Source organism: Notothenia rossii, assembly GCF_949606895.1.
Source record: "Notothenia rossii genome assembly, chromosome: 9".
Classification (NCBI taxonomy): Eukaryota; Metazoa; Chordata; class Actinopteri; order Perciformes; family Nototheniidae; genus Notothenia; species Notothenia rossii.
Window position 1 is genome coordinate 52789757 of NC_136907.1, and position 25103 is coordinate 52814859.

A 25103-nucleotide genomic window follows, 5' to 3' on the forward strand; every position below is an offset into this window, starting at 1 on the left:
AGGTAAGTTGAAAACACTGACACATGTATGAGGTACCATATGTATGTGTATAACATTAATAACTGTATAACCTTCAGTAGTTGCGAGAGGCATGTCCTCAGTTTGGAGAAGCAAACATTGGTTATTTTGGGTCTTTGGTGAATCAGAAACACCCAAAGTTACACAAAGACACAAACTAACCAGTTTAGGCCTGCAACCCCCATGTTCTGTGAGTTAAAATTACAGTTTTCTTCAATGTAGTCTGGCGGCTTTCAAGACAGCACTCACTGTTCTCAGTTTTCTGTCACAAAAAGATATCTCACAGCGAATTAAAGCTTTGAAGATGTTCCGATATGGCGTCACTGAAATAGATATTTGCTTGCTTGAATATCTGCCTCCATCGACAGCAGTACTAGTACTAGTTACTTATCAAACTTTGTAAAGTCTGCCATCTACTGTAGCAAATACACCAACTATAAATAAGTACCCATTACCATTCCTCTTTAAAACATCTGAACAGTCCCTTTTAAGAAAATAAATGAGAGCTAGGTTGAACATTGCAGGAAAAGTACAGTACCTATTGATACATTTGACAACATTCAAAGTTGTCAAATCATTTAAATTTCAATGTTCCATTGAGGACATTTTCATGGTTAATCAAACTGATGACCATTTTAAATCCAATAACTGACATTTGGCTTGAGCTGAACTTTTGATATCCGGAGGAAACTGAATCATCCATGCAGATATTGATCAGAGTTAATAATTGACCACATTCCAGACAGTGTATAAAGCCCAGGATCCTCACTGTTCGTTCGGTCAGAGCGGAGAGAGAGGGCTGCCATTTGTCCGCCTAACATCACAACACACATATCGCCACCACGACGACAACATGAGAATTACACCTATTCACGTATTGTTGGTCCTGGCGGCTGCCTCTGTCCCGGCCCTTTGTGGCTCAGAGGAGCCCGAGGCCCCGGTGGAGACCCGCTCCCGATTTGCCGCTCTGGACGATGTGCGTCTCCTGGCAAACGGCCTCCTCCAGCTGGGTCAGAGCCTGCGGGAGTTTGTTCAGAAGACAAAAGGACAGATAAACGACATCCTCCAGAAGATCAACATCTTTGACCGCTCGTTTTACCAGCTCTCAGTGCTTGCCAATGAAATTAAAGAGGAAGAAGAGGAACTGAAGAAAACTACGGTGGTGCTGAAAGCCAACAACGATGAGATCAAGGGCCTGTCTGTTGAGATCAACTCCAAAGTGGACAACATCCTGCAGGAGAAAAGCCGGCTGCAGGACAAGGTGGAGGGACTGGAAGAGAGGCTGAGCAGCCTGTCGCACGGCCTGCTGACAGGAGAACAAGTGGCAGAGATCAACGGCCTCAGGGTGAGCCACCGCTGCTGGAAAGGCTTTTTTCTTTCTGGTGCACTGGAAATATTTCTGTAAGATTTTCCTGCTGTCCTCGGGTCACATTTGACATGGTTAAAGGTTTTTCTAATTTTAAATCTAACTTTATACAATCTGGTTATTATGTACTTTCATTAAAGCACCTGAAATAATTTCCAAACAGATTACTAAATAAACTTGGACATATAGGCCTAAGTCTTTTATAATCCATCAAGATAAGCCCCTTTTATCCAAACTATTGTCAGAATAATTCCAAAATGTTGTAATTTTTTACCTCAAAACTTTATTTATGTGTAAATGAGGTGTAAACGAGGTCTATTGACCATACATTCCATGAGTTGGATTGAAAAGGTATAAGTAAGTTTTTATGATGGTTTCATTCTAAAAGCTTTATAAACAGTTACATAAGGACAAAAGGTGACCACTGACCAGAAGACAACACTTCTAAGTAGCATGTTTTTTTGCTTACCCATGCTTTGTTTTGCATTTGTTCTCCAAATGTGTGAAGGGACTATTTTATGTGATATTAACAATAAATAGCACCATTCTATAACTGCTCCCATGATTCCACCTTTCTTCCGGGCTCAGGAGGTGATCCACAGCCAGGAGCGGAGCATCACAGAGCTGCTGAAGGCTGTGAGGGAGCAGAGCGATCAGCTCAACCACCAGAGGGTTCAGCTCAAGACTCTCGAGGAAAAGGTAACTGCTAGGGACCGTTGGAAATGTTTTGTTGGCGAAGAGGGTGTTAAAGGGACACCGTTTTTTAAATTGTTATCAGCCTATTAAATGGCTATTATCAGTTGTCATCTAAAGCATAGATTTTAGTTGGTATGGCCCTTCTCTACCTCTTATTTGGGTCAGTAGGCTATTGCAAGCTGTATCACCTTGTAGGGAGGTTACAAATAATTAGGGGGCAACCTACGACGTCAGAGTAATTACAGGAGAAAAGAAAGAAGTCAAGTGCAAATATACACCGGACTTTTATCCAATAGTATTTCCTGTACGCTACATACAGTACGTAAGCTAACGTGTGTACTTAAGCTAACTATGTACTTATTTAGCTTAAGCAACGTTTAAACTTTAACAAGTAGTTTTGTTTCAATTCACAATGTGAACCGCATGTTAAAAACTGCAGGCTGCTGCTGCTACCACTACTACTACTACTACTACTACTACTACTACTACTACTACTACTACTACTACTACTACTACTACTACTGCACTATTGTGAAATAAACGTTCTTGGTGGTTTGTGTTTATTCAGCCAATCCCAATTGGCAGCTTTCAAAATCCCAGAATGTCCCAACATTGTCCTTGCTGAATAAATAGCGGAGATTGCATACAGTAAGTGAGAAGTCTGAGGAATCAATAGCTCATACCTACATCCTGTTAGTCATATTAGAAGCTTCAAAATAAAAGTGATTACAACTGATTACAGTTTTTTAATGGATTGATAACATTTAAAGTGGGTGAGAGTCTAGTTCCCCATATTAGGGGTCATATCTTTTGGGATGGCCTTTTCAAAATTTCTCACACTTTCGTTGTGAGATTTATTGTAAGAGAATTTTTTTTATAGTTATCACATTCATATTTAAAGCTGTCTGGCAGAAATGTTTCCAATGTGTAATTTAGGATGTCATACATATCTGGCTATAGAGTAATCTGATATTTTCATTAGAAATATATTATTTTGAGATATTTTGTTGGAGGGTGTTGCATTCAAGGAACGGTAGCTTGAAAGGTAGCTTTTTTTTGTTTTATTATTAAATACGCCACTCCCCCAGCCCAATCATTTTCAGATTAGTATTGGAAAGTCATTTCTAATCTCATGGCCTTTCAGCTAGTTGCTGTGTGAACTACATTTTTCCAAATATTTCCTAAGATAATTTTTTGCCAGCTTTTTGATACATGGGCTGTCACCCTCATTGCATTGCATTTAATGTGCTTGTAGAAAGAAATGTTCCTGGTACTGTACTATATCATTTGGTGCTGATATAATAAAGGAGCTGTCCATATTTTTAACAACCTAGGCAATGCCTCAGTGTTATAACTCATTTGAACTTTCCTTCGTCTTGACAGCTCAAAACTGATGTTTTTACTCTTTAACCTTAAACACTAAAGAAAACGTATTTTGCAGAATAACAACCCAAAGTCTTTACATGTGGAATCTAAATTATTTCACCATGATCAGCATTAGGATTATTTCTTTATGCTAAAGTTTTTGCTTATTATTTCTCCACAGTTTACAGTCAACACATTGGCCCAGGAGACCATTGAGAGGATGCCTGAAACCTACAACAATGAAGCACCAACACTCACCCCTTATTTGACCTCAAACTTTAACAACGGCATGACGAGTAAGGAAAATAAAACATTTGCAAATGTCGATGTTAGGATCTGGCGTCTTTTATTTTTTGCAGGCCCAAAACCTTTGCCATGTCCATCGATTTGGAATTGTAATGTGATCATTTCCATAACTTTTTCGCTTCCGATTTCATACCTACCTGCCTGCCTGATACACATTTTCAGCTTTTACTGAGCAATCAATGATCCTGCACACGTTTTATTGCTGATATGAACTGCCACACAAGTGCACTGCTCCAGATTTAAAGCTAATCTTTATGCAGGGCAGTTTTAACTATATACTTCTGGGCCTTATTAAAATAGACCTGCCATTGGACTGCAGTGACCTGTTCAACAAAGGGGAACGAGTCAGTGGCCTCTTTGTCATCAGACCTACCGGAGCGGAGCCCTTTATGGCTTTTTGTGACATGAGCAAAGGTACTGTACCAACACACAAATATTAAAGTTTAACAGAGCACAGGACTAGTTTTTTCATATTTTATACCTTGTTTAGTCTTTATTAAGTCAATCAATCTATATTTTATATTTTACTTAAAGTTGTAAACCTAATTTAAAGCAACAGTAGAACATTTTGATTTTCATTAGCAGTATAATGCACCTGTGTAGAGAGTGGGTTCCATGCATGGACTGTGTCAAGTGAATGCTCTAATATGTTTAAAGATTATTAAAATCCAGTTCTTGAAAGGCAGACTCAGCCACTAACAAAACAAATATAGATAGAACTTTAAAAGTAGTGATTGTTTTTTCCCTTTTTTTCCATTTTAGATCACGGAGCCACAGTCATTCAGCGAAGAAACGACGGCTCACTAAATTTCGATCAAATCTGGGAGAAGTATGAAAATGGGTTTGGAGATTTTCAAGGTGAGAGACACAGCTCTGTTCTCAAGACTTTAATTACCCATGTTATAGTTAGAAAAGGTATTCTCATCTGCCAAATTTGAAATGACTTGACGTATATCATGATTATAACATTACAACCTCTGTAAGTGAAAATATTCTGTACGTTTGTGTGCATCACTTTTCAAAGGTGCTTGTTAAATCATGTCAGCTGTGACCGCTAAATGATGTTTCTCTAACAGGGGAGTTTTGGCTCGGTCTCAGAAAGATCCACTCTCTGGCCGCTCAGGGAAACTCCGTCCTTCACATCGAGCTGGAAGACTGGAAACAGGACAGGCGCTTCATAGAATACAGATTTAACCTTAATGGTCCTGAGAGCAACTACACCATTCACCTCACGCATCTGTCTGGAGAGGTGCCGGACCCCATGAGCAACCACTCTGGCATGATGTTCTCCACCAAGGACAGGGACAATGACAACCTCCAGGGCTTCAACTGTGCCCAAGACTACACAGGTACTAGGGATGAGACTGGATATGTTATTTGAAAAGCAAAAATAATGCAGTAAAAATAGTTTTTCTTTCTATCTAGAATGGGGGGGGGGAAATATGTGATGAATAAATAAAATGTTTTTACTTTTGACAAGATAAGAAAGTAGAGTAAGAACGTGTTTACATTTTATAATCAATCAATCAATTTGAATCTCTCAAGGCACAACGATTGCATTGTCAATGAATATTAGGATTGGAAATACAATATTTGCCCGGTTTAACGTGTATTTAAGTCTCCTGTATAAGCCACGACCACTTGCGTTGTTCTCTCCGAATACAAATACAAATTTTTAACAGATACAGCTAAAGAATCTATCTAATATTATCTAATCTGTAACACATATTAGTGCAGCAATGACGTAGTTTGGCCGACCTGGAAGTTAGCATCGCAAGGGCTCACTCGATAGAAAGCAATTGGATTTTTCAAATGGATTTCGGTATATTGCAGAAAAATATGTTCTGTGGCAAACCGCTAAGCTAAAGGCGGCTAGTGTTTGGTTTGTGTCACTACCCGATCTGCAGCTAGTTAAATCCATTTCTCACTTATTCTGACAATCGACTTAACCCCAAATAAAGAGAACCCAATAAAAAGAGTTGTTAAATAATAGTGAAGTCACGTTGTAATAACAATAACTCATCCCTCTCGAGTTTTCTTTTTGAGCTTTGCCAAAAGCCACTGTGTCAAGTGTCCTACTTGGGTTGCCGTCCGGAGTTGTCCAATATGGCGGACCATCTCGCACATGCGCACTGCAGATCGGGTAGTGACAGTGTGGTGTTGTTTGAAAGTTTATTTTGTCACTTGTTAGCATCCACCATTTTGTTGACACATAGAAGCTTTGTACATTCACGTGTGGGTTAACATTTGTTAAGCTTATGCTAACCATCAACCTTATTTCTGGCTGTTAACCACAAACATGTTCAAAAAATCATTGACTTCAAGATGAGGGAAAAGTGCTTAGACATTTCTGGGTTTGAGGACTCATTCACTCATTCACCTCTCTATTACAGATATAGGATAAAAAATATCTGACAGCTCTGTACATCTCTCACAGGTGCATATGTACACAGTAGGGCTGCACGATTTTGGGAAAAAATCTAATTGCGATTTTTCTGATAAATATTGCGATTGCGATTCGAATTGCGATATTTGTTTTTAAGCGACCCAACATAATTTTATTGTAAAATCCGGCCATAATTCCGGCTAGGAAGGTCGTATCAACATGCTCCCGTCTCTAGCACCCCCGCAGCCCGAGCTACGAGTGAAAGAACCAAACTTACATGAAACTTCCGTTGGGTTGCTTTAAAGTCAAGCTTCAGTTTAAGATTCACCCTGTAATAGATGTAACACATGTGATGGAGCATTACTAACCTGACTCAGATTGTTTGTTTCACTAAACCATCTAGGAGATCTCCATTGGAAGCCATTTGGAAAGGGCAGGCACTTTCAAAAATACTTGGCAGGTGATTAGCCGCGTTCACACCGCAGTACTTTTCTCACTTTAGTTCCGATATAGTTCCGAAATGTTGCGTTCACACCAAAAAGAGCCGGAACTAAAATGAGTTAATGAGAACCTTTTCACCACCTTTTCAGTCCCTGCTAGAGAGCAGGTACTTCCGTGGGAGAAAAAGGTTCCTATGTCTGATTGGCTGGGCGGAATGCAAACCACGCCCCGTCAAACTCCCAAAAGGTTTTGTGAAGCCGCCATTTTATTATCCTTGCATTAGCATGATTAGTATTAGCATTAGCCCAGCGCAGAAACGCAGTGAGACTAACTTATGGCAACACAAAATAAAACATGTGAGCGGTGGAGATGAGGAAGTGTCGGCGTTCTGGCGATTTACTCTGAAGGCTTCAGTAGAAGCTGCTGGGAGTCCCAGCAGCTTCTACTGAAGCCTTCCCCAACTCTGGGGACTTCCGGCCGGGGACTCCGGGTGGCAGTATACGCCGTGAAGTTGTTTGCGGTGCTCCAGTAAACCCAAAGCAGAAGAAGAAGAAGTGACGACAGCGGCTTCATTTGCCTAATCCTCCCTCAGGGACTTATTCTGGTGTGAACGCGATCTGTACTTAGTTCATCAGAACTAGAGAGTTCTGATGAACTAAGTTCTCATGAACCTTTGTGGGAAAAGTACTGCGGTCATAGCCGTGGAAACATGTTTCAAATGGGGGGTGCTGTGGGGATGACACCAGGGCTGGTTCTGACCAATTTGCTGCCCTTTAGGCAAGATTTTAGCTGGCAATGAAAAACCTCTACAAAAGACCAATACATTGCAAAAAGAGAAACATATTGACATGGTGGACAGCTTATATAAAAGGCTTCAAATGTATTTAGTATTATAACATGTTTTAATTTGGGGGGTGGACTTCACATCCTCTAGGGGGGTCCGGGGTGCCCCCTCGGGAAGATTTTTTTAACAATTTAAAGTAAAATGCTTAAATCTGGTGCATTTTGAGCGCCCAATTACTAGAGACTGATCTAGGGGGTACAACTCTAAACACCCATATGAAAAAGATCGGTTTGCATTTTATTCATCAAATATGTGAACATTTCCAATAACCTACCATAGCCAATAACAAATAAATGTAACTTATTTTATTTGTGTTGTTCATTCATATCTTATTTTACCAGTTAACATTTATTTATTTATGCATATTTTTTAATCTCTCCAGTTTTAAACGATATTTTTGGTTTACTGTCCTATATTATACATTGGAATGATTTCAAACCTGTTTTTATTTGTCCTAATAATTATAAAGGAGTGCCTTGGAAATATTTGTTTACATAAATTGTGATCAAAACGTTTCAGACTCACTGAGATAACTTAGACTAAAGTGAACTATCTACACTCAAGAGTCCTTTACCTCACTGAGCCGCTCAGTCTGACAGGACAGAACTCTCCCTCCATATTATTGTAGAAACGGCTTCTTATATCCGTTAGCAAAGCAGAAGCTAACAACAATACCCCCGGTATCCCCGCGGTATCCCAGCGGTATCCCCGCGGTATACCCTCTCTCTATCTCTCTCACTTTGGCTGTGAGCTGCGGGCGCCTGATAAGCCAACATCCCCCACTTTCATCACTGCAGCGCCCATTGTACAGGGCAAATAGAAAATGTAACCGGGGTGAAAAGGATGTTATCTTTACTTAATTATGAATGTTGTTACATCAAGGCTGAAAATTAGTTTTTTTTGTATTATATTTGTAATATATCTTGTGGAAGTGCAGATCCCCTGTCCTCCACCAGGGGGTGCTGCAGCAACATCAGCACCCCTACTTCCCACGGCCCTGACTGCGGTGTGAACCCGCCTATTGGATCAAACTGTCTATGGCCATCTATCATGGGCCACTTGTTAGTGGTTAACAATGGCTGGTACATGTGGAGCACAGCACTTCTGATTGGTGTGGATGACTGACACACAAGAAAAAAAAAAAATTGTAAAAAAAAATCTCAGGCTTTTCGATTTGATAATCGCATAATTTCAAATCGCAATTTCGATTTAAAATCAATTAATCGTTCAGCCCTAGTACACAGTAATGAATACTTTTTTGGCTGAACAACAAGTCATTTCTGTCTTCTCCCAGGTGGATGGTGGTACAACGCTTGCGGAGATACCAACCTAAATGGGAGATATTTCCACATGAGACCCAAGGGGCGCTCGGATCGTAAGAGAGGGATTCAATGGAGGCTGGGCCGAAAGGCGTCTTTCTCCCTCAAATTCACCCAGATCTCTGTACATCCTGTGTCTCCTCCTAGCACCATCTCCACCGCTTTGGCCTCCTCTGAAGCAGGTGTCTTTCAGTGATCCACCACCTCCATCATTCAGTAAATAAACATTAACAGTGACCTCTCCATGAGCTTTGGCAATGCTTCATGTGGCAGCCGTGGTTTAAGAAGGCTTGTGCAGAGAGGAAGATGTTTTTTCTCCAAGTGACAAGCATGCTTAACTGAGGAAGCTGAACAAATGTATAACTGCCTGCTAGGATCATCTTTATAATACTCTTGCATTGTGAAACCTCAAAGTTAGCAGTTACAATGTATCTTCACTCAATGTATCTCAGAGGTTATGGAGAAGAAGTTAAAACATACAGCCATATTTAAGCAGTTTTTATATTGGGTCACATTGACTCTCAGTATACAGGTTCCTAACATACAGTAGGGGGACGGACCCCTTAAATGGATCACAAGATACAATCCAAGGAGAGAATTAGCAGGATGAGAAAGACTGCTACAGAATTGATCTTACTAAAACTTCTTTAAGGGTTTTTTTGTCTTGTGAAATACTGTACAGATCATAGAAATATGAGGAAACGCACATGTAACTGTTTTCCCAGTTCATTTGAGTAGAACAAATGATGGCGATTGTTAGGAAGACTCGCTAGTTAGCTTTTCCTTCTCTGGAGGGAAAGGTATTGAGGTGGAAGGAGTTTTAAACCTGATGGACACAGGCCTGCTGTTCTGTTCAGCTCTTCTTCTGTAACAAACATAACCTTAAAGCATTGTTAAATTACTAGCTAGCTAATCAATTAAAAGAACAAAGTTATCACACATCTGTGGATATCAATGTGCCTTCCTGTGATAAGGGTGTGTCAATTATACATTTGTTGTTGTATTGGACTCATTTACTTTAACTCTTTATACTTTATATTGTACTATTCCAAGCTCTAGTTGTGTAGTCATCATTACTGCACAACCTCAGTTCAGTGAGTCTGCACCTTGCCACACTTTTGTTTATATGGAAGTTTATAGCTTGTTGCAATTGTTGCAGTGACTGCAAAACAGGCCCTCACACTGACCATCCTACCAGTGGACTTGACACGGCCATTCTACTGTAGTCCTATTCTATTGTTATGGTACAGAGTCAACTCCTCTGGAATCTTAAACATCATTTAATAGTTACAAGGGCTGAATTTAAGGATTATTTCCTCGATGAATTGTTTAAAAAACGTCAAAAAATATTTTTAAAAAAAGACTATAATAACTAATGTGACAACGTCAGGTCCAGAGTCCAAAACATCAAAAGATTAGGCCATTTATGATAAGAAATGACCTAAGTACCTAATCAATCATCAGGATATTTGCTGACATGACATCCCGAGCAGATATTGTTATATTTTCACAGGTCATTAGGCAAAAAAGGTTGGGAACCATTTCCAGATAAAAACACTCATCTTTACTGTTTTTGATTCTTTGAGGTGTGGATATCTGTAACTGAAAACCCAGATTTTACTTCTAAAACGTCCTATTTGTTATTATGGACTAATTTGGGGGTTACCCCATCAGAGCTAGGGCCTTAGATTCTAACTGTTTTGCAGTCACTGCAACAAGCTAACTTCCGTATAAACTTCCATTTAAACCAAGCTGTGGCAATACTCAGGCACAGAATGATCTTTCTATGTCAACAGAGATCTGACACAGAGTAGTGTCATCGTTGACTAAAAACACTGACTTTGTTTTTATGTGAAAGCATAGTAAATGATTGACTATTACATGTTAACTATTACTCCTTTCTAAATCCGGGATCATTGTGATGTCCAACTATTTTGTGCTGGTTGTTACAGCCAATAATAAACTCTAGAGGGCAGTGTTGTTCTGTCATGCTTTGTAAACAGACTGCTGGGAACCATATCTATATTTTGTTTGTTCTCCTAAAGACTCACTCTTTTTTCTAACACTAAGAAAATCAAGGTAAATAAATATGCTAGTTAATTTTAAGTTTTGTTTGCTATTTTGCTACCATGACTTGTTTTATTTTAGACCAGGGATGGGCAACTTTGAGGATTGTGAGGGCCAAAAAAAAATTTCCTCACTACCAGAGGGCCACTTCGTGACCATTCACTTCCATCGGCAGGATACTATATCCACAACATTTAAATAGCCAACTTTAGCTACTAATTTAATGAAAATAACTAAATATCTATAGGCAATAAATGTTTATTGTACCAAACACTAACACTGAGTTTAACAACGAATATTCATCTTTGTATTGTGTTTCTATGCTTCCCTCACATTCCATACATAAAACCAAGAACATATGCATTTTTCTGAACTTCACCCACAGCTGGATCAGTAAGCTATACATCTTAATGAGATACTTGTGGCCTCTCCTGCTGCTGCACAATAGACTGAATGTCAATATCAACATTTGTACATCCGATTTGCATGAGATGGAACAGTGTCTCATCTGTCAGTTTGTTTCTCTCCCTTGACTTGATGTGCTTCATCATAGAGAAGTTGCTCTCGCAGATGTAAGTGCTGCCAAACATGCTGGCCATTGAGAGCGCAAAATCCCTGAGGAGTGGAAAGCGGGACTCGGGTAGCAGTCTCCAAAAGGAAATTCCCCTCTCCTGGCGCTTTGCTAGAAAGGGGTCTGACTGTAGTTCGCACATTTCAAGCTGCAACTCAGGGGGCTGCTCGATGATTGCAGCCGAGAGGGGGTTAGTGAATAACTCGATGCGTGGCTGCATGGTGTGGAAATCTTGAAAGCGCTTCTTAAACTGCTGCTGCAGTGTTTCTATGTCGGCTCTGTACTTGGGTAATGTTTTCTCACATTCGGGGGCATTTTTGCGCATCTCTTCACATGACGGGAAGTGCGCCAGATTAGGACGGTCGGCTGAAAATCCGTCTTTAAACAGAGTCAGTTTAGTAACAAATGCGTTCATGTGCGCATATAGATCCAACACGGTTTGGCATCTTCCCTGTAACCGCATATTCAGGTGATTAAGATGCGAGGTAATGTCCGCAAGGAAAGCCATGTCGAGAAGAAAATCTGTATTCCTGAGTTTTGCGCAGTACGCACTTGTATCACATTGGATGGTGTCCTCCAAGAACACAGGGATTTCTGCGCGTAGCGCAAAAAACCTCTCCAAGCATTTTCCACGGCTCATCCACCTTATCTGTAAATCACCGTATGCGGCGTTCACTTCATCCAAAAAGGCTATAAACTTCCTGTGATTGAGAGACTGGTTCCCTCCTCGAATGAGATTAGTAGTCTTGGTAACTAAATCCATGACATGGCTAACGTTCGTTGATTTGGCACACAGAGCCTCCTGCAATATCAAAACGAAATTTGATTTAGCCTGATTTTTTTTTTACAAAGAATGCCCACATTCAAAACCATTAGAATAGATAACAATAATGTTACCCACCTGATGTATGATGCAGTGCACTATTGGACAGTCAACGCCACTCTGGCGGAGGAGGCCGGCAAATCCAGTGCGCTTTCCTTGCATTGCTGGCGCACCATCGGTAACAACAGCTGAGAGCTTGTGAAATCCTCAGTGCGCACTTACAACATTTTCAACAGCGGCGAAAATATCTTGTCCTTTGGTAGTGCCATGCAAAGAAGCCAGTTTCAATAACTCCTTGTGCACTTCAAATGAACTGTTAATGTCCCGTGTGTAGATGAGAAGCTGGCTCACATCAGTCACATCAGTGCTCTCATCCAACGCTAAGGAAAAGTATGCACAGTCATGCATGACTTGTTTTACCTTTTGTTCGACATGATTTTGTATTTCAAATATTCTTCGTGTCACTGTCCGACGGGACAAAGAGACGGTTTCAAAGTTTTTAGCCATGTTGTCATCTCCGAATGCTTTAGCCATCTGGACTGCACAACTTTTCACAATTTCGCCGTCAGACAGGGGCTTCTTAGCTTTAGCAAGCTCAAGGGAAACGGCATAAGACGCCGTGAGAGACGATTGCTGTGTAGTCGTGGCTCTGGTAAAAAAAGGTCTGCTGCATATTTTCCCTTTCAGGTCAGCAACGATGGCGACTCTGGCAGCTCCTGTGTGCTTTTCATATTTGTCTTTATGGGTGCTGTTGTAGTGGCGACTTAAATTGTAGTCCTTCATTGCCGATTTAGTTTCAAGACACACCAAACACATAGGTTTGCCTTTGAATTCTGTAAACAGATAATCTATTTCCCATTTTGGCTGAAAGAGACGGTTTTCTAGGTTCAGTTTTCTTTTTTGGGCGCTCATGTTTCTTTTCCCGCTAACGGAGGAAAGCCGAGAGGTAAACAGAAGACAATATACACTTGGCTGCAGGCCTCATGAATTTGGGGGGAGCGCCCTCTAGCGGTGAATATTATTAATTACAAGTGGGGTCTGGTTCAAATGATTTGCTTGTTTACAACTGTGAAACCAATATATTTTTGTAAATTGACTCGCGGGCCGCCCAAAGTGAGGGCGGTGGCCACATGCGGCCCGCGGGCCGCCAGTTGCCCATCCCTGTTTTAGACCATTCAAATCATCCAGATAAACATGTATGTGTTGATTTGACTAAGTTAGTATTTTTGCTTCTGTAGATTTATCCTAAATTCACCAAATGTTATTTTTGCCAATTCAAACATAAATCTCAGAAAAAAGTAATGTCTTAAAGGAGCCATATTATGATACTTTTCAGGTTTATATTTGTATTCTGTGTCTTTAATGTTCAAAAAGCTCTTTATGTTTCTCATCCTGCCTGTGCTGCAGCACCTCTTTTCACCCTCTGTCTGAAACCAGAGCCCAGGCTGTTCTGATTGGTTAGCTGGCCAGCTCTGTTGTGATTGGTCAACTGTTAAGAGATGTCCTGCCCCTTAGCCACATACAATATGTTGGAGTGCTAGACAATAGAATCACAAGGGTTACATGGTGACGTCACTATGCTACAGAAGTAAACAAAGGAGTCCAATGGAGGTGTTTCAGGCAGGGGGGGAGTGTGTGAGAGAAAATCTCCCTCTGGAAGGAACTTTGGAATTGTAGCCTTTGCAGACCATTTACATGGACAAAAGCCTAACACACTACAGGAAAGGAAAACCCCCAAAAAGCATAATATGGCCTCGTTAAGGTGAGAAATACACTTTGGAAGTTTCATCAGTTTGAAATGTTCCAATATTCACCTGTAGTGTCTGCTTTTAAAAAAGGGGAAATATTCCCTCCTGAAATAGCGCTCCTAGATTAGAGATGCCATCCTTCTTTTTGCATATCAGGACATGGAGCACAGCTGCAGCCGTTCAGACGGACAAATAGATCCAATAACACCTCAGTACTTCCACTCTGACACACCCAAACACACTGCTTTGTGTCCAGGCCTGCTGCCTTGACAGTGATCTCCCTGCACATGTGTGAAGGAGCGTCTTCGGTTACCTCCCATGCCTCTGCACACACATTAGTTTGGAAGGTTATTTTGGGCCTCAGAAGTACCACAGTGAAATAACAGGAGGAGTCAGGATCATACAATCCCACTCTGCCCCTGTGTACACTGCCCCATGTCAACTGACAGGGGACTTCCCTCTGAACAACACGTTCCTTCTCTAGGCTCTTGCATTAAGTTGGAGTTACATTTGAAACAATGGACAACAGTCCTCTGCAGGTGTTAACGGTCCCTACAGCCCCCTACTCCGACCAGAGGCCCGGCACCAGCGGCCTGAGGAAAAAGGTCTACGTCTTCCAGTCCAGGAAGAAGTACCTCCACAACTACATCCAGAGTATCTTCTCCTCCATCGACCTGCGGGACCGACAGGGATCCACAGTGGTGGTCGGAGGGGACGGCCGCTTCTTCAACAGAACCGCTGTTGAGGTCATTGTGCAGATGGCAGCTGCCAACGGGGTCAGTGTCCCCATGTGTGATTGTTTGTGTGAGCATTCTGTTCAATTGGTGTTTGTGTACATGTGTGGGCGGATGTGAGCACGTGGGTGTCACCATGTTCTTATCCTTTTATTGCCATAAGTTGTACCAACCTCATCACTTATCAGTATCCAATTTGTAGCGTTTGAAACATGCATGTTTTGAAAGAGGGACATTTTTTTAAAACAATTTAATAAATTGAAGAGAATAATTTAATGTAAATTGCATTGTATTGTTAGTATATATGAGGGAGGCTGTAGCTCAGCGGATAGTGTGCTGGACTTTGAATCAGGGGATAGCAAGTTTGAGTCCCATGACATGTAATGTAATGTAAAATGTAATGTATATTATATATTGCCAAAGTACATTTAAAGACTCCTCTATTTAAATTGTTTTAATTTTGCAGTTGTCTGAAAACAACTAATTTATTTGTGTTATATAATCTTAATTTAGTAAGTCAATTTGGACTTTTGCCCATCCTTAAACTCCACCCTATTTAAATAGTTTTTCCAGAATAAGATGAATGGCTTGCTTGCAGTGTCAGATCACGTAGTCTTAACCCGCAGCCATTTTTTCGCTGGTGACCAATCGGTTATGGGCAAATGCAACTCCTAACCGAGATAAGAAGGAAGAGAGATGGTTTACTCCTTATCTAGGCAAGTTAAGTTACTCCATCATCAACTCAAATAATGTTCTACTCCTTCCCGAAAGATCGGGCATGTGAGCTGCTTGATTTCCTTATACTTGCCCTGGGAGGTGGCATAATGAAGTCAGTCAGTCGTCAGTATTCATTCCTTTTTCCAAATACTTGCATGTGCAATTGCCTGATGAAATTACAATTATAACTTGCAATTGGGAGCCGTTGCTCATCAGAATCTGTGAGTGATAATCAATACAAAACAGTGATAGAAGACAGTTTAATGCAATTTAACAGCAGAGACTCTCTGCCATAAAAATGCAGCCAGTTGCTCCCGTAACTACGGCTCCTTCACATAGAAAAGAAACATGTTTTCTATTCTCTTGCCAGGTCCAGTAATGAGCTCTCTGGGATCCAACGGTTTAAATTACACAACCTTAAAGTGCCTGATGCTTTCTCAGTAGGATAGTTAGAGAGATTTCAATTACACTCACACATAATAAAAATTGCCATAACTGTCATTCATTAAATGAAGTCCCAGTTACTTTAAGCAGGACAAACCACACCTGATATTCTGTGACATTCCCTTCCCTCCCCCACTTAGATAAATTAAGACACACACTCCTCGAAGCCAACTCTCACACACCTGTGTGACATTTCCTCAGGTGGGTCGTATGATCATTGGACACCACGGGATCATGTCCACACCGGCCATCTCCTGTGTGATCAGGAAATACAAAGCCATCGGTGGCATCATCCTCACTGCCAGCCACAACCCCGGGGGACCTGATGGAGACTTTGGCATAAAGTTCAATACTGCAAACGGAGGTATGGAAACTGGAGAAGAGGAAGCATGCAGGGGGCAAGAGAAAAATAGTGTACAAGAGAAGTTAACAAGGCCACTTTTAGACACAGTGATGAGATCAAATGTAGGATTGTCTGGGATAAACACATTCAATTAAGGATGAATTAATATCCAAAACAACCTTATATTACCCTCAATCGTCTACAGTTCTTTAGTACACCACTAAATGCAATATCATGTGTTATGTTGAGACTATTCTTCTTCATAGGTCCAGCAAAGGAGGCTGTCACAAACAAGATCTTTCAGATCAGCAGGACCATCGAAGAGTTTGCCATCTGCCCCGGACTGCAGGTGGACCTGACCAGTCTGGGCAAACAGATGTTCGATCTTGAGAACAAGTTCAAACCCTTTTCAGGTGAAGTGCAACATCTGTCTGACACCCATTACTTAAAATAGGAGAAGATAGAGGTAATGAGAGAAAGAAATGTTGGTGTGTTGATGTTATTACGTGAGGATGCTTGATACGTTTATATAAGACTTTTTTTATTTTATGAACTAGTGAGATTACACACTTTTTGTATGGAAGAGAATTAGGGCCTGGCAAAAGGGGGAAAATGTCCAAGGAGGGAATCAAATGTAAGAATTGAATTGGAGTAAAGGCAAGATGTCAAGAAAAAAAGTGTAATTATCAAAGTACATTTGAGCATTTATTACAAAATAAATAAAGTTGAAATATTTGCAAAAAGTTCAAATGACATTGTGAGAAATAACTTGTTTAGAATAACATCAGACCTTAAATAATAGCTCAAACTACTACAGTAGCTTTATCACATAATAAAAGAAACATCTTTATTAGCAACGTTTCGACTTTATTCTTAACATGCACATTCTTCTCTGCTATGTTTGGCCCTAATAGTCTTCCGTATATTCTTCAGTGATCCTTTTCATCATTTATTATTTGATAATAATGTATACTTTTCTTACTGTTTGTTATGTCCAGTGGAAATTGTGGACTCTGTGGAATCCTACGCTAACCTGTTGAGGAACATCTTTGACTTTTCTGCGCTGAAGGAGCTTTTATCTGGAGAAAACCACATCAAGATCAGACTGGATGCCATGCATGGAGGTGAGAGGATATTAACCAAGAGCATGTCATGTCATCAAAAATATGCTCTGTCACTCTGAATACAAAAGACAGAAAGATGATCATGTCTAAACATGCAGGGTTAGCTTTAACCCTCCTATTGTCTTCGTGTTCCCCCCCTTACTTTGGTGTTCACGGTCAAATTTGACCGGTCCTGTTTTAACTGCTATTACATTAACACAAAAACCATTGATCATCACCAAATTTCATTTAACACCCTTTCAAACTGTAAATATTGTATCTGACAACCGGCATGAAAAACTGCAGTAAATATACAAAGAATCGACACTGAACATGTATTGCGTGTGCCAGGTGTGATCCATGTGGGGGGATGGGCACATAAGAGCGGGAAATGTGTCAAATTGTTCTGTGTTTGTGTGTGCCAGGTGTGATTCACATGGGGGGATGCCATAAGGGGGCGGGGGACACATCTAGAGTGTGTGTGTGTGCGTGTGTGTGTGTGTGTGTGTGTGTGTGTGTGTGTGTGTGTGTGTGTGTGTGTGTGTGTGTGTGTGTGTGTGTGTGTGTGTGTGTGTGTGTGTGTGTGTGTGTGTGTGTGTGTGTGTGTGTGTGTGTGTGTGTGTGTGTGTGTGTGCCCATGTGTGTGTGCGCCCGTGTGTGTGTGTGTGTTTTATCTGATTCGGATGGTTACTAATTCCTTTTCTTTATGGCGGTCATTTTTGACCGGGAAGACCATGGGTGTTACAAAGTTGACTAAATCATCCAAAATTCAATGAAAGTGGTGATCCGCAATTTCATATGTTCAAATGTCTACTCTGAAGGATATCATAAAGCCTTAATCCAATCGAATGTAAAACTAAAAAGTTATGATTGATGAAAGTAGTAAATAGGTCAGATTTGACCCGAAGACAACAGGAGGTTAAGAATAATTCAAAATGATCAGGTTACTAAAGCTATTTAAAGCGTCCCCAAACATTGAAACTCGATCTAATGGGCCAACAGATCTCACATCCCCTGTGCCAACATTTAACAGGAAGTCATAAGAATTTATATTTATAGTGTTTCATTTTTACAACACCCCTACTGCTTTTGCCCTGGACTTTCTCTCTATTTTTCAAGCTATAGACACAATACAAATCAACACGCTAACTCTTTTGTCGTTTTTGTAGTATTCTCCAGTCTTTGTGCTTAGATAACCAACAGCTGGCAGTGACTTTATATCTACCTAGTAACAACCATTTGAAAACGTTGAGCCAGCGGGGAAGGGCCTTAAAGCCACAATGATTTTAAATATCCAGCAGGGGCATCTGTTGCAAAATCTGAATGTATAGAACACTATTTCTCAGTTCATTTATTACCTTTGTGAATATTTCACTAATCATTGTATGGTCTCAATTGCTAGTTGAGAGCCTTCTTCAACACAACATGATTTTACATTAAATGAATAAGTTTCTGTTTAGATATTGTCTTTCTTATTGTTAGAACTTGAACCCTTTGACAGTGTTTTCAGTTCATCAAAGTTTCAGTTAATCCTTATCACCCTGTCACTCCTTGTTACAAAAAAACAAAATTGAGACAACCAAAAGATGAGAAGCCATCAGACAAAATCAAAACCATAGTACACAAACCAATGGGTGACATCACAAGGGAAAGTTTAGCCATCATGAATCCAAAGGTTTGTGCAATGTACAAATATAAAAATGAATATTTTTAAAGTATTATGTTTGTTTGGCCACCGCTGACATTAAATTGACCGGACATCTTTCAAAGTTGATTTGACTACACATAGTCCCTTCATCAGAGTGTTTCCCTTAGCAGCAGAGTGCTTTCCATAGCAATGGTGCTATCCTTAGCAGTGGTCTTCTAGAAAAAAGAAAGCTCACTGCAGCATGTTCTAAATTGATTAATCAGCATCCAGTATTCAAATAAGCCATACAATTTAATTCCAATTGCGCTATTTCGTGCAACCCCATATTTGACTTCCGGAGTTCATAATTGTCTTTATATCTTATCTCTGTTTCTCTTCTCCCCAGTGGTAGGACTGTATGTAAAGAGGATACTCTGTGAGGAGCTGGGCTGCCCGGCCCACTCTGCCATCAACTGTGTCCCTCTGGAGGACTTTGGGGGTCTGCACCCCGATCCTAACCTCACTCATGCTGCAGATCTGGTTGACAGCATGAGAGACGGACAGTATGACTTTGCTGCAGCATTTGATGGTGACGGGGTAAGTGTACCGCTGTGTCTTTCTTTAGGTTTTCTAAAATGAAACCAACACAAATAACATCTGACCCTATGTCTGCCTTTCTAGGACCGTAACATGATCCTCGGTAAGCACGGCTTCTTCGTCACCCCTTCTGACTCTGTGGCTGTGATTGCTGACAACATCTTCTGCATCCCATACTTCCAGCAAACTGGGGTGAGAGGCTTCGCCCGCAGCATGCCCACAAGCGCAGCCTTAGACAGGTAAAAACACACAGCCATCACTTCTACAACCACTGAGTGAGGTTAGAGGGGGGAAATGATTTATAAAGGGATCAAAGTATTGCTACTGATAGACAGTATTCCTACAAACCATGTCAAAGTTGTGTCAAGGATTATTGTGTTTGTAAAAAAATGACAGTTTGCAGTGTTTTGAACACAATTTATTTTTTAAATTGTCACTTCTCTATAGGAAATAAAACGACAGCTTGACTAAACCTATAATTAAATTTTTGTAACAAGCAGCACTTATACCTCATTCACACCAACGGAACTCCGGTTCAAGCTCCGTGCTAGAGCTTTTCAGGTTCAGAACCAGTTCTTCGGTTTAGCTCCGGCTCTTTTCCCACTGCCCAGAGTCCGACTGGTGCTGCGTCATTGCGTCATCGTTTGCGTCATGACATAACCGTTTGCGTGCCTGCTTCATTAAGCCAAACCGCGTGGAAACCCCTCACAGCTGACACCGACAACAACAACAATGGCCGATTGTGCTCCAGCTTCCTCTGTACCTCTTCAGAAGACCAGATTCCCAGTAGGTAGCTGGTCTCTTCAGTGGACCACTGCTGCTTGTTAAGTTTCTCCATCGTTGTGTACAAACTGGATAAAACGCCGGCTTTTTGTTGTTGTTCAGGAGTTGATCCCGCCCCTGCCCCTGCCCCCGCCTCCACGTAAGCGTGACGTATGTGGTGCTTTTGCTCTGGCCGGAAAAAAATGTGGTGCTCGAAATGAACCGGATTCCGGAGCTAAGAGGCTGCTCCGCTGCGGTGTGAACAGGAAAACCCGGTGCTTTTCAAGCTCCAGCTCCGAACCGGCCCTGAAACACCGTTGGTGTGAATGAGGTATTCTTGAACTTGTTATTATTAAATCACTGAGAATGGAGAAATAATAACGTTTTTGGTAAATGATTTTTTTCAAGTGTATGAACAAAAATTACTATTTGTCTTATTATAGCAGTGGATATTACTTTCAAAAAAGTAAAACGCTATCGTCTTGTACACAATTTGCCATGCTTTCATGCCTTAATTTACCACGCTGCGTTCTTCAGTGCACAACAGATTTGAGTTAAACAAAAAATATACTTCCTTTTGTCCTGAATCAGGAATACTTTTTGAATCTTATTGTGAGATTTTATAAGATTCTCATCAATAATGCCCTGATTTTCGAAGTTGAAGCCATGTGAAACTTAGAGTACTTATGTGGCAATATATTTAAATGAAATAGTTGCATTTAACATTGCATAAGTAAGGCAAGGCAATTTTATTTATATAGCACTTTTCAGCACGTGACATTTCAAAGTGCTTTACAGATTAAAAGCAAAAGACATTTAAGAACAAATACAGCATAAATACCTTTATACACATTAAGTACATAAGTACACATTATATTATAATTTAAATGTTCACTGTATTCTTTCCTTGTATTCCCAGAGTAGCCAAAGCAACACAAATAGAGTTATATGAGACTCCCACTGGCTGGAAGTTCTTTGGGAACCTAATGGACGCAGGCAGACTGTCTCTGTGTGGAGAAGAAAGCTTCGGCACAGGTACTGTACTGAAAGTTATTAGATCAAAAGACTGGAATTAACTTAGTGTCGGGGGTAAAAGACTCTAATGTCATTTAATAACATCTCGTCTTTCAGGTGGAGACCATATCCGTGAGAAGGACGGGCTGTGGGCCGTGCTGGCATGGTTCTCCATCCTGGCCTCCAGACGGCAGAGTGTGGAGGACATCCTGAGGGAACACTGGCTCAAATATGGAAGGAACTACTACACCAGGTGAGACGTCCACAACCCTGTGTTGTTTATCTGTTGTTTTGTCTTCAGAGCTTACACCATAATCTATTAAAAAACAAAAAAATCAGCAAAGAAGTGGTTATTATAAGTAGAAATAATGTTCATTTTTTATTTATACGGATATAGTTTGGATTTATGGTACAGATACAGGTGAAGAAGATGCAGGACATGGCTGACACCTAGTGGAATGTATGTGACATTACATATTTTTTAAAGTCCACTATCTAGTAAATACAAAATATAACGTGATGATGTCAGGGCTTTTTCTAAAAAAAGTATTTCCCTTTGTGGAAATAAGTACCAAATGTAACCAGATATATTATATATATTCTGCATTAAGACTTTCAGACTCTTACTTTCGAAAGGATTTTCTCTCTCGCATAATAATATAAGATAAGATTAGATAAGAAGGACCTCGGTAATGTAACCCATTGTTAATGTTGTTAATGTTATCACTATTGAGTCAACACACATGGAGACATTATTTACTTTTCCTTCATATTTTGCATCTTTTATTAAGGAAGTAGCCTCATTAAATGTGCAATTGGCATTGATTCACGTCAATGATTCATCAGTTAATTGTAATTCATTTACAAACCCATGGACTTTAAAATCCCCTAAGTGTTCCAGAAAGACATTTACTGAGTATTACTTTGGAAATTGGTAGATGGTGCCTATCATAGCGTTGGCCTCCCATTGAACTCACTTGAGACCACTGTAGATTAAGAGCTCTTACTTATGTAAAAGAATAAGTGTTCTGTTTTCTGTCTAGATATGACTATGAGAACATAGACATAGATGCAGCCTGTGAGATGATGGAGGATTTGGAGATCTTGATCGCAGACAAGTCCTTTGTCAAGCAGAGATTTGCTGTGGAGGACAAAATCTACCAAGTGGAAAAAGCAGACAACTTTGAGTACACAGACCCGGTGGACAGCAGCATCTCAAGGAACCAGGTACACACACTGAGCTGTATTCCTGTGATAATGCAGTTTTGTATTTGTACAGATACTGGATGTAACCTGATTGGAGCTACTCAGCTGTGCCTGCAGATCCTAAAAGCTTCACTTAGTCTGTATTGGGCTGTTTTTCACCGCAGGGTTTACGGATAATCTTCTCTGATGGTTCTCGGATCATCTACAGACTCAGTGGGACAGGCAGCCAAGGGGCGACAGTCCGAATCTACATAGACAGCTACGAGAAGGAGCAGATCTTTGAAGACACACAGGTAAATATATTAAATTCTGAAAGCTTAAAGTCTGAGACAGGCCTCATCATTTTGCATTATATGAGATATTGATAGTGCCATGTGGTAGAGAGGAGCAGGACAGGGATAACCAGCGTCCATATGAGGCATTACAGTACATTTTAAAACAGTTTTTCTCAATTGTAAACTCACACAAATCAAACTATGCACATGTCCTGAACAATTGAAGCTCATTTATCAGCAACGAGACTCAGTCCAGATGCTAGGCATAATTTTTTTAAATCACCAGGAAAATAATCTGAATCACATTTTCTAAAGTCTAAACACAAATTGGCTAATTGTACACTCTCTGTTCAGCTGGTAAACACTGGCCTTCATAATGCCACACCCTAAATACAATTTTGTCTCACTCACGTCTATTCAAATTCTTGGCAAAGCAATCGTCTGCCAATCATGTGTCAGAGCATATAAGAGTCCTCAGGTGACCTCCATGGAAAAGCAGCATGAGGAACAGACAGTAAGAGGAAGAGAGACTTTATTTGTTGGCAGTTAGCTGATCGTTTTAGTGCATTTCAGTGACACATAGTACATTGTTTTGTTCCCTTTTTGGATTTGTGCTCTGATTCTATATTTACCCCTTTACCCCCCCAGAAAGAAACACTGAACACCTTTGCAAACACTGTGATAGGTATTATTAGTGTATTCTTAGAACTCAATGCAACACCTAGTTATACTTTCAACTACTCTATGACTTACACCATGACTCTTGGAAGCTTGGTTGTGACTTAACAGTAATTGAGGCTCATTGTATCCTATGCCTCTACAATGATTGAATCAATGCAATATTTATATGATATGTGCACAGTTTTGTATAACAATGAAGGAAACAGTCCTAGTACTGTATGTACAACTACAACTTGAAGCTATTTTGGGACGACAAAAAATAACCTAAACTTAAAAAATAAAAAAAAATCTACAAATGTGTTAGGATTTAATATATGACAGTGCCAGATAAAGCCAACACATTTACAAACAGTATGTCAATGTTTGATTTAAGTTTAATTTAAGTGTTTAATCAATGGTATGGAAGCCGTGTGTATCATTTAGGTAGGACAAATAAATTTTAAGAAGAAAGAGCATTTTCTGAGAGGTCAGTGTTGACCAGATAATTATGTTCTGCTTTGTGATTGCACATCTCATAAATTGAGCTATTTCAGCGAAACAGTTAATGTCTCCTTATAGTTAAATATTAATGAGGAAATGCATCCGAGGCATCTGGCAGCCAGCTGCTTGAGTCTAATATCATCCTTGTCTGGGACAGGTGATGCTGGCGCCCCTGGCAACCATCGCTCTGAAGATCTCTCAGCTCCATCACAGAACGGGCCGAAGTGGCCCTTCAGTCATCACATGAATCCCCTTCCTATTTTATTTCCTCTTTTTGTATAAACTGAGCTTCAATTCCAAGTGTAGCGGCACAACATGCAGGAGTTTGCATGTGAGGCTAAAATGTATCTGGTGATTTATTCTGTTACACATTAAACTGCTTTTTATTTTCGGGTTATGTGTGGTCTTTTCCACATATAGCAGAAACCTAGGGAAGGGAATATGGCTGGCCATAAGAAAATAAATTAGTTATCAAAATAAAGGTGAAATGTTGATAATAATATTTAAATGTTGGGAATCGAAATGCCGAGAATAAAGTCTAAATGTCGAAAATGAAAATGTTGATATAAAAGATGAAATGTTGAGAATAAAGATAACATTTTAGATATAAAGTGAAAATGTGGAAAATGTAAATGTTGAGAATAAAGTAGAAACTATCAGCATTAAGTTTAAATGTCAAGAATGAAATCAAACTGTTGAGAATAAGGTTGAAATGTTGAGATCAAAGTCAATATTTGTAGTAGTTCTAACATTAGTCTTCGCGAAATGCAAAACATATTGAAAAATGGGTTGTAGTTTTTCATGTTTTCATCCGTCTCTTTCCCTTTTCTTATCTATGTTACAACCCGGCTCTTGGGCTGCAACAAAAAGCTGGGAGGCGAGACGAGGGTCTGAAAGTATAACAATCCTTTTATTTTGTGGACACCAAAAAGACAGCCGCGACACGAAGCTCACACGGAGATTGTGCGAGAGGAATGAGAGAGAGAGACGTATCCGGCTGGGCCCTCTTCTTATAGGCTTTTTGACCCACGTGCAGCTCATCAGGTAATTGCCGGCCCCACAGCACCGGATCCTGTAAACAGAGAGAGAGAGACCATGGAACGCCTAGTGGTGTGGAGGGGTCGTCACACTCACCCCCATAAAGAAAATGGTTCCATTCAGAACACCGTT

The 25103-nt window shown here is 40.3% G+C and overlaps 2 protein-coding genes across 2 annotated transcripts; both read left to right on the forward strand.

Annotated features, from left to right (window-relative positions):
• The first annotated feature begins 742 nt into the window (after positions 1-742).
• On the forward strand, positions 743-10716 carry LOC307019272 (angiopoietin-related protein 3-like). The gene is made up of 7 exons (XM_079650027.1): positions 743-1363; positions 1973-2083; positions 3627-3741; positions 4052-4165; positions 4514-4609; positions 4828-5100; positions 8717-10716. The coding sequence occupies exons 1-7, from the start codon at positions 872-874 to the stop codon at positions 8935-8937; spliced, it is 1422 nt and encodes a 473-aa protein (XP_079506153.1). The 5' UTR covers positions 743-871; the 3' UTR covers positions 8938-10716.
• Positions 10717-10868: 152 nt separating this feature from the next.
• Positions 10869-24326, forward strand: LOC307019270 (phosphoglucomutase-1-like). Its single transcript, XM_079650025.1, has 12 exons — positions 10869-11569; positions 14480-14726; positions 16047-16209; positions 16455-16601; positions 17187-17312; positions 19325-19515; positions 19600-19754; positions 21197-21312; positions 21409-21544; positions 22335-22518; positions 22662-22790; positions 24091-24326. Exons 1-12 carry the CDS (start codon positions 11397-11399, stop codon positions 24178-24180), a joined length of 1857 nt encoding a protein of 618 aa, XP_079506151.1. The 5' UTR covers positions 10869-11396; the 3' UTR covers positions 24181-24326.
• Positions 24327-25103: the final 777 nt, after the last annotated feature.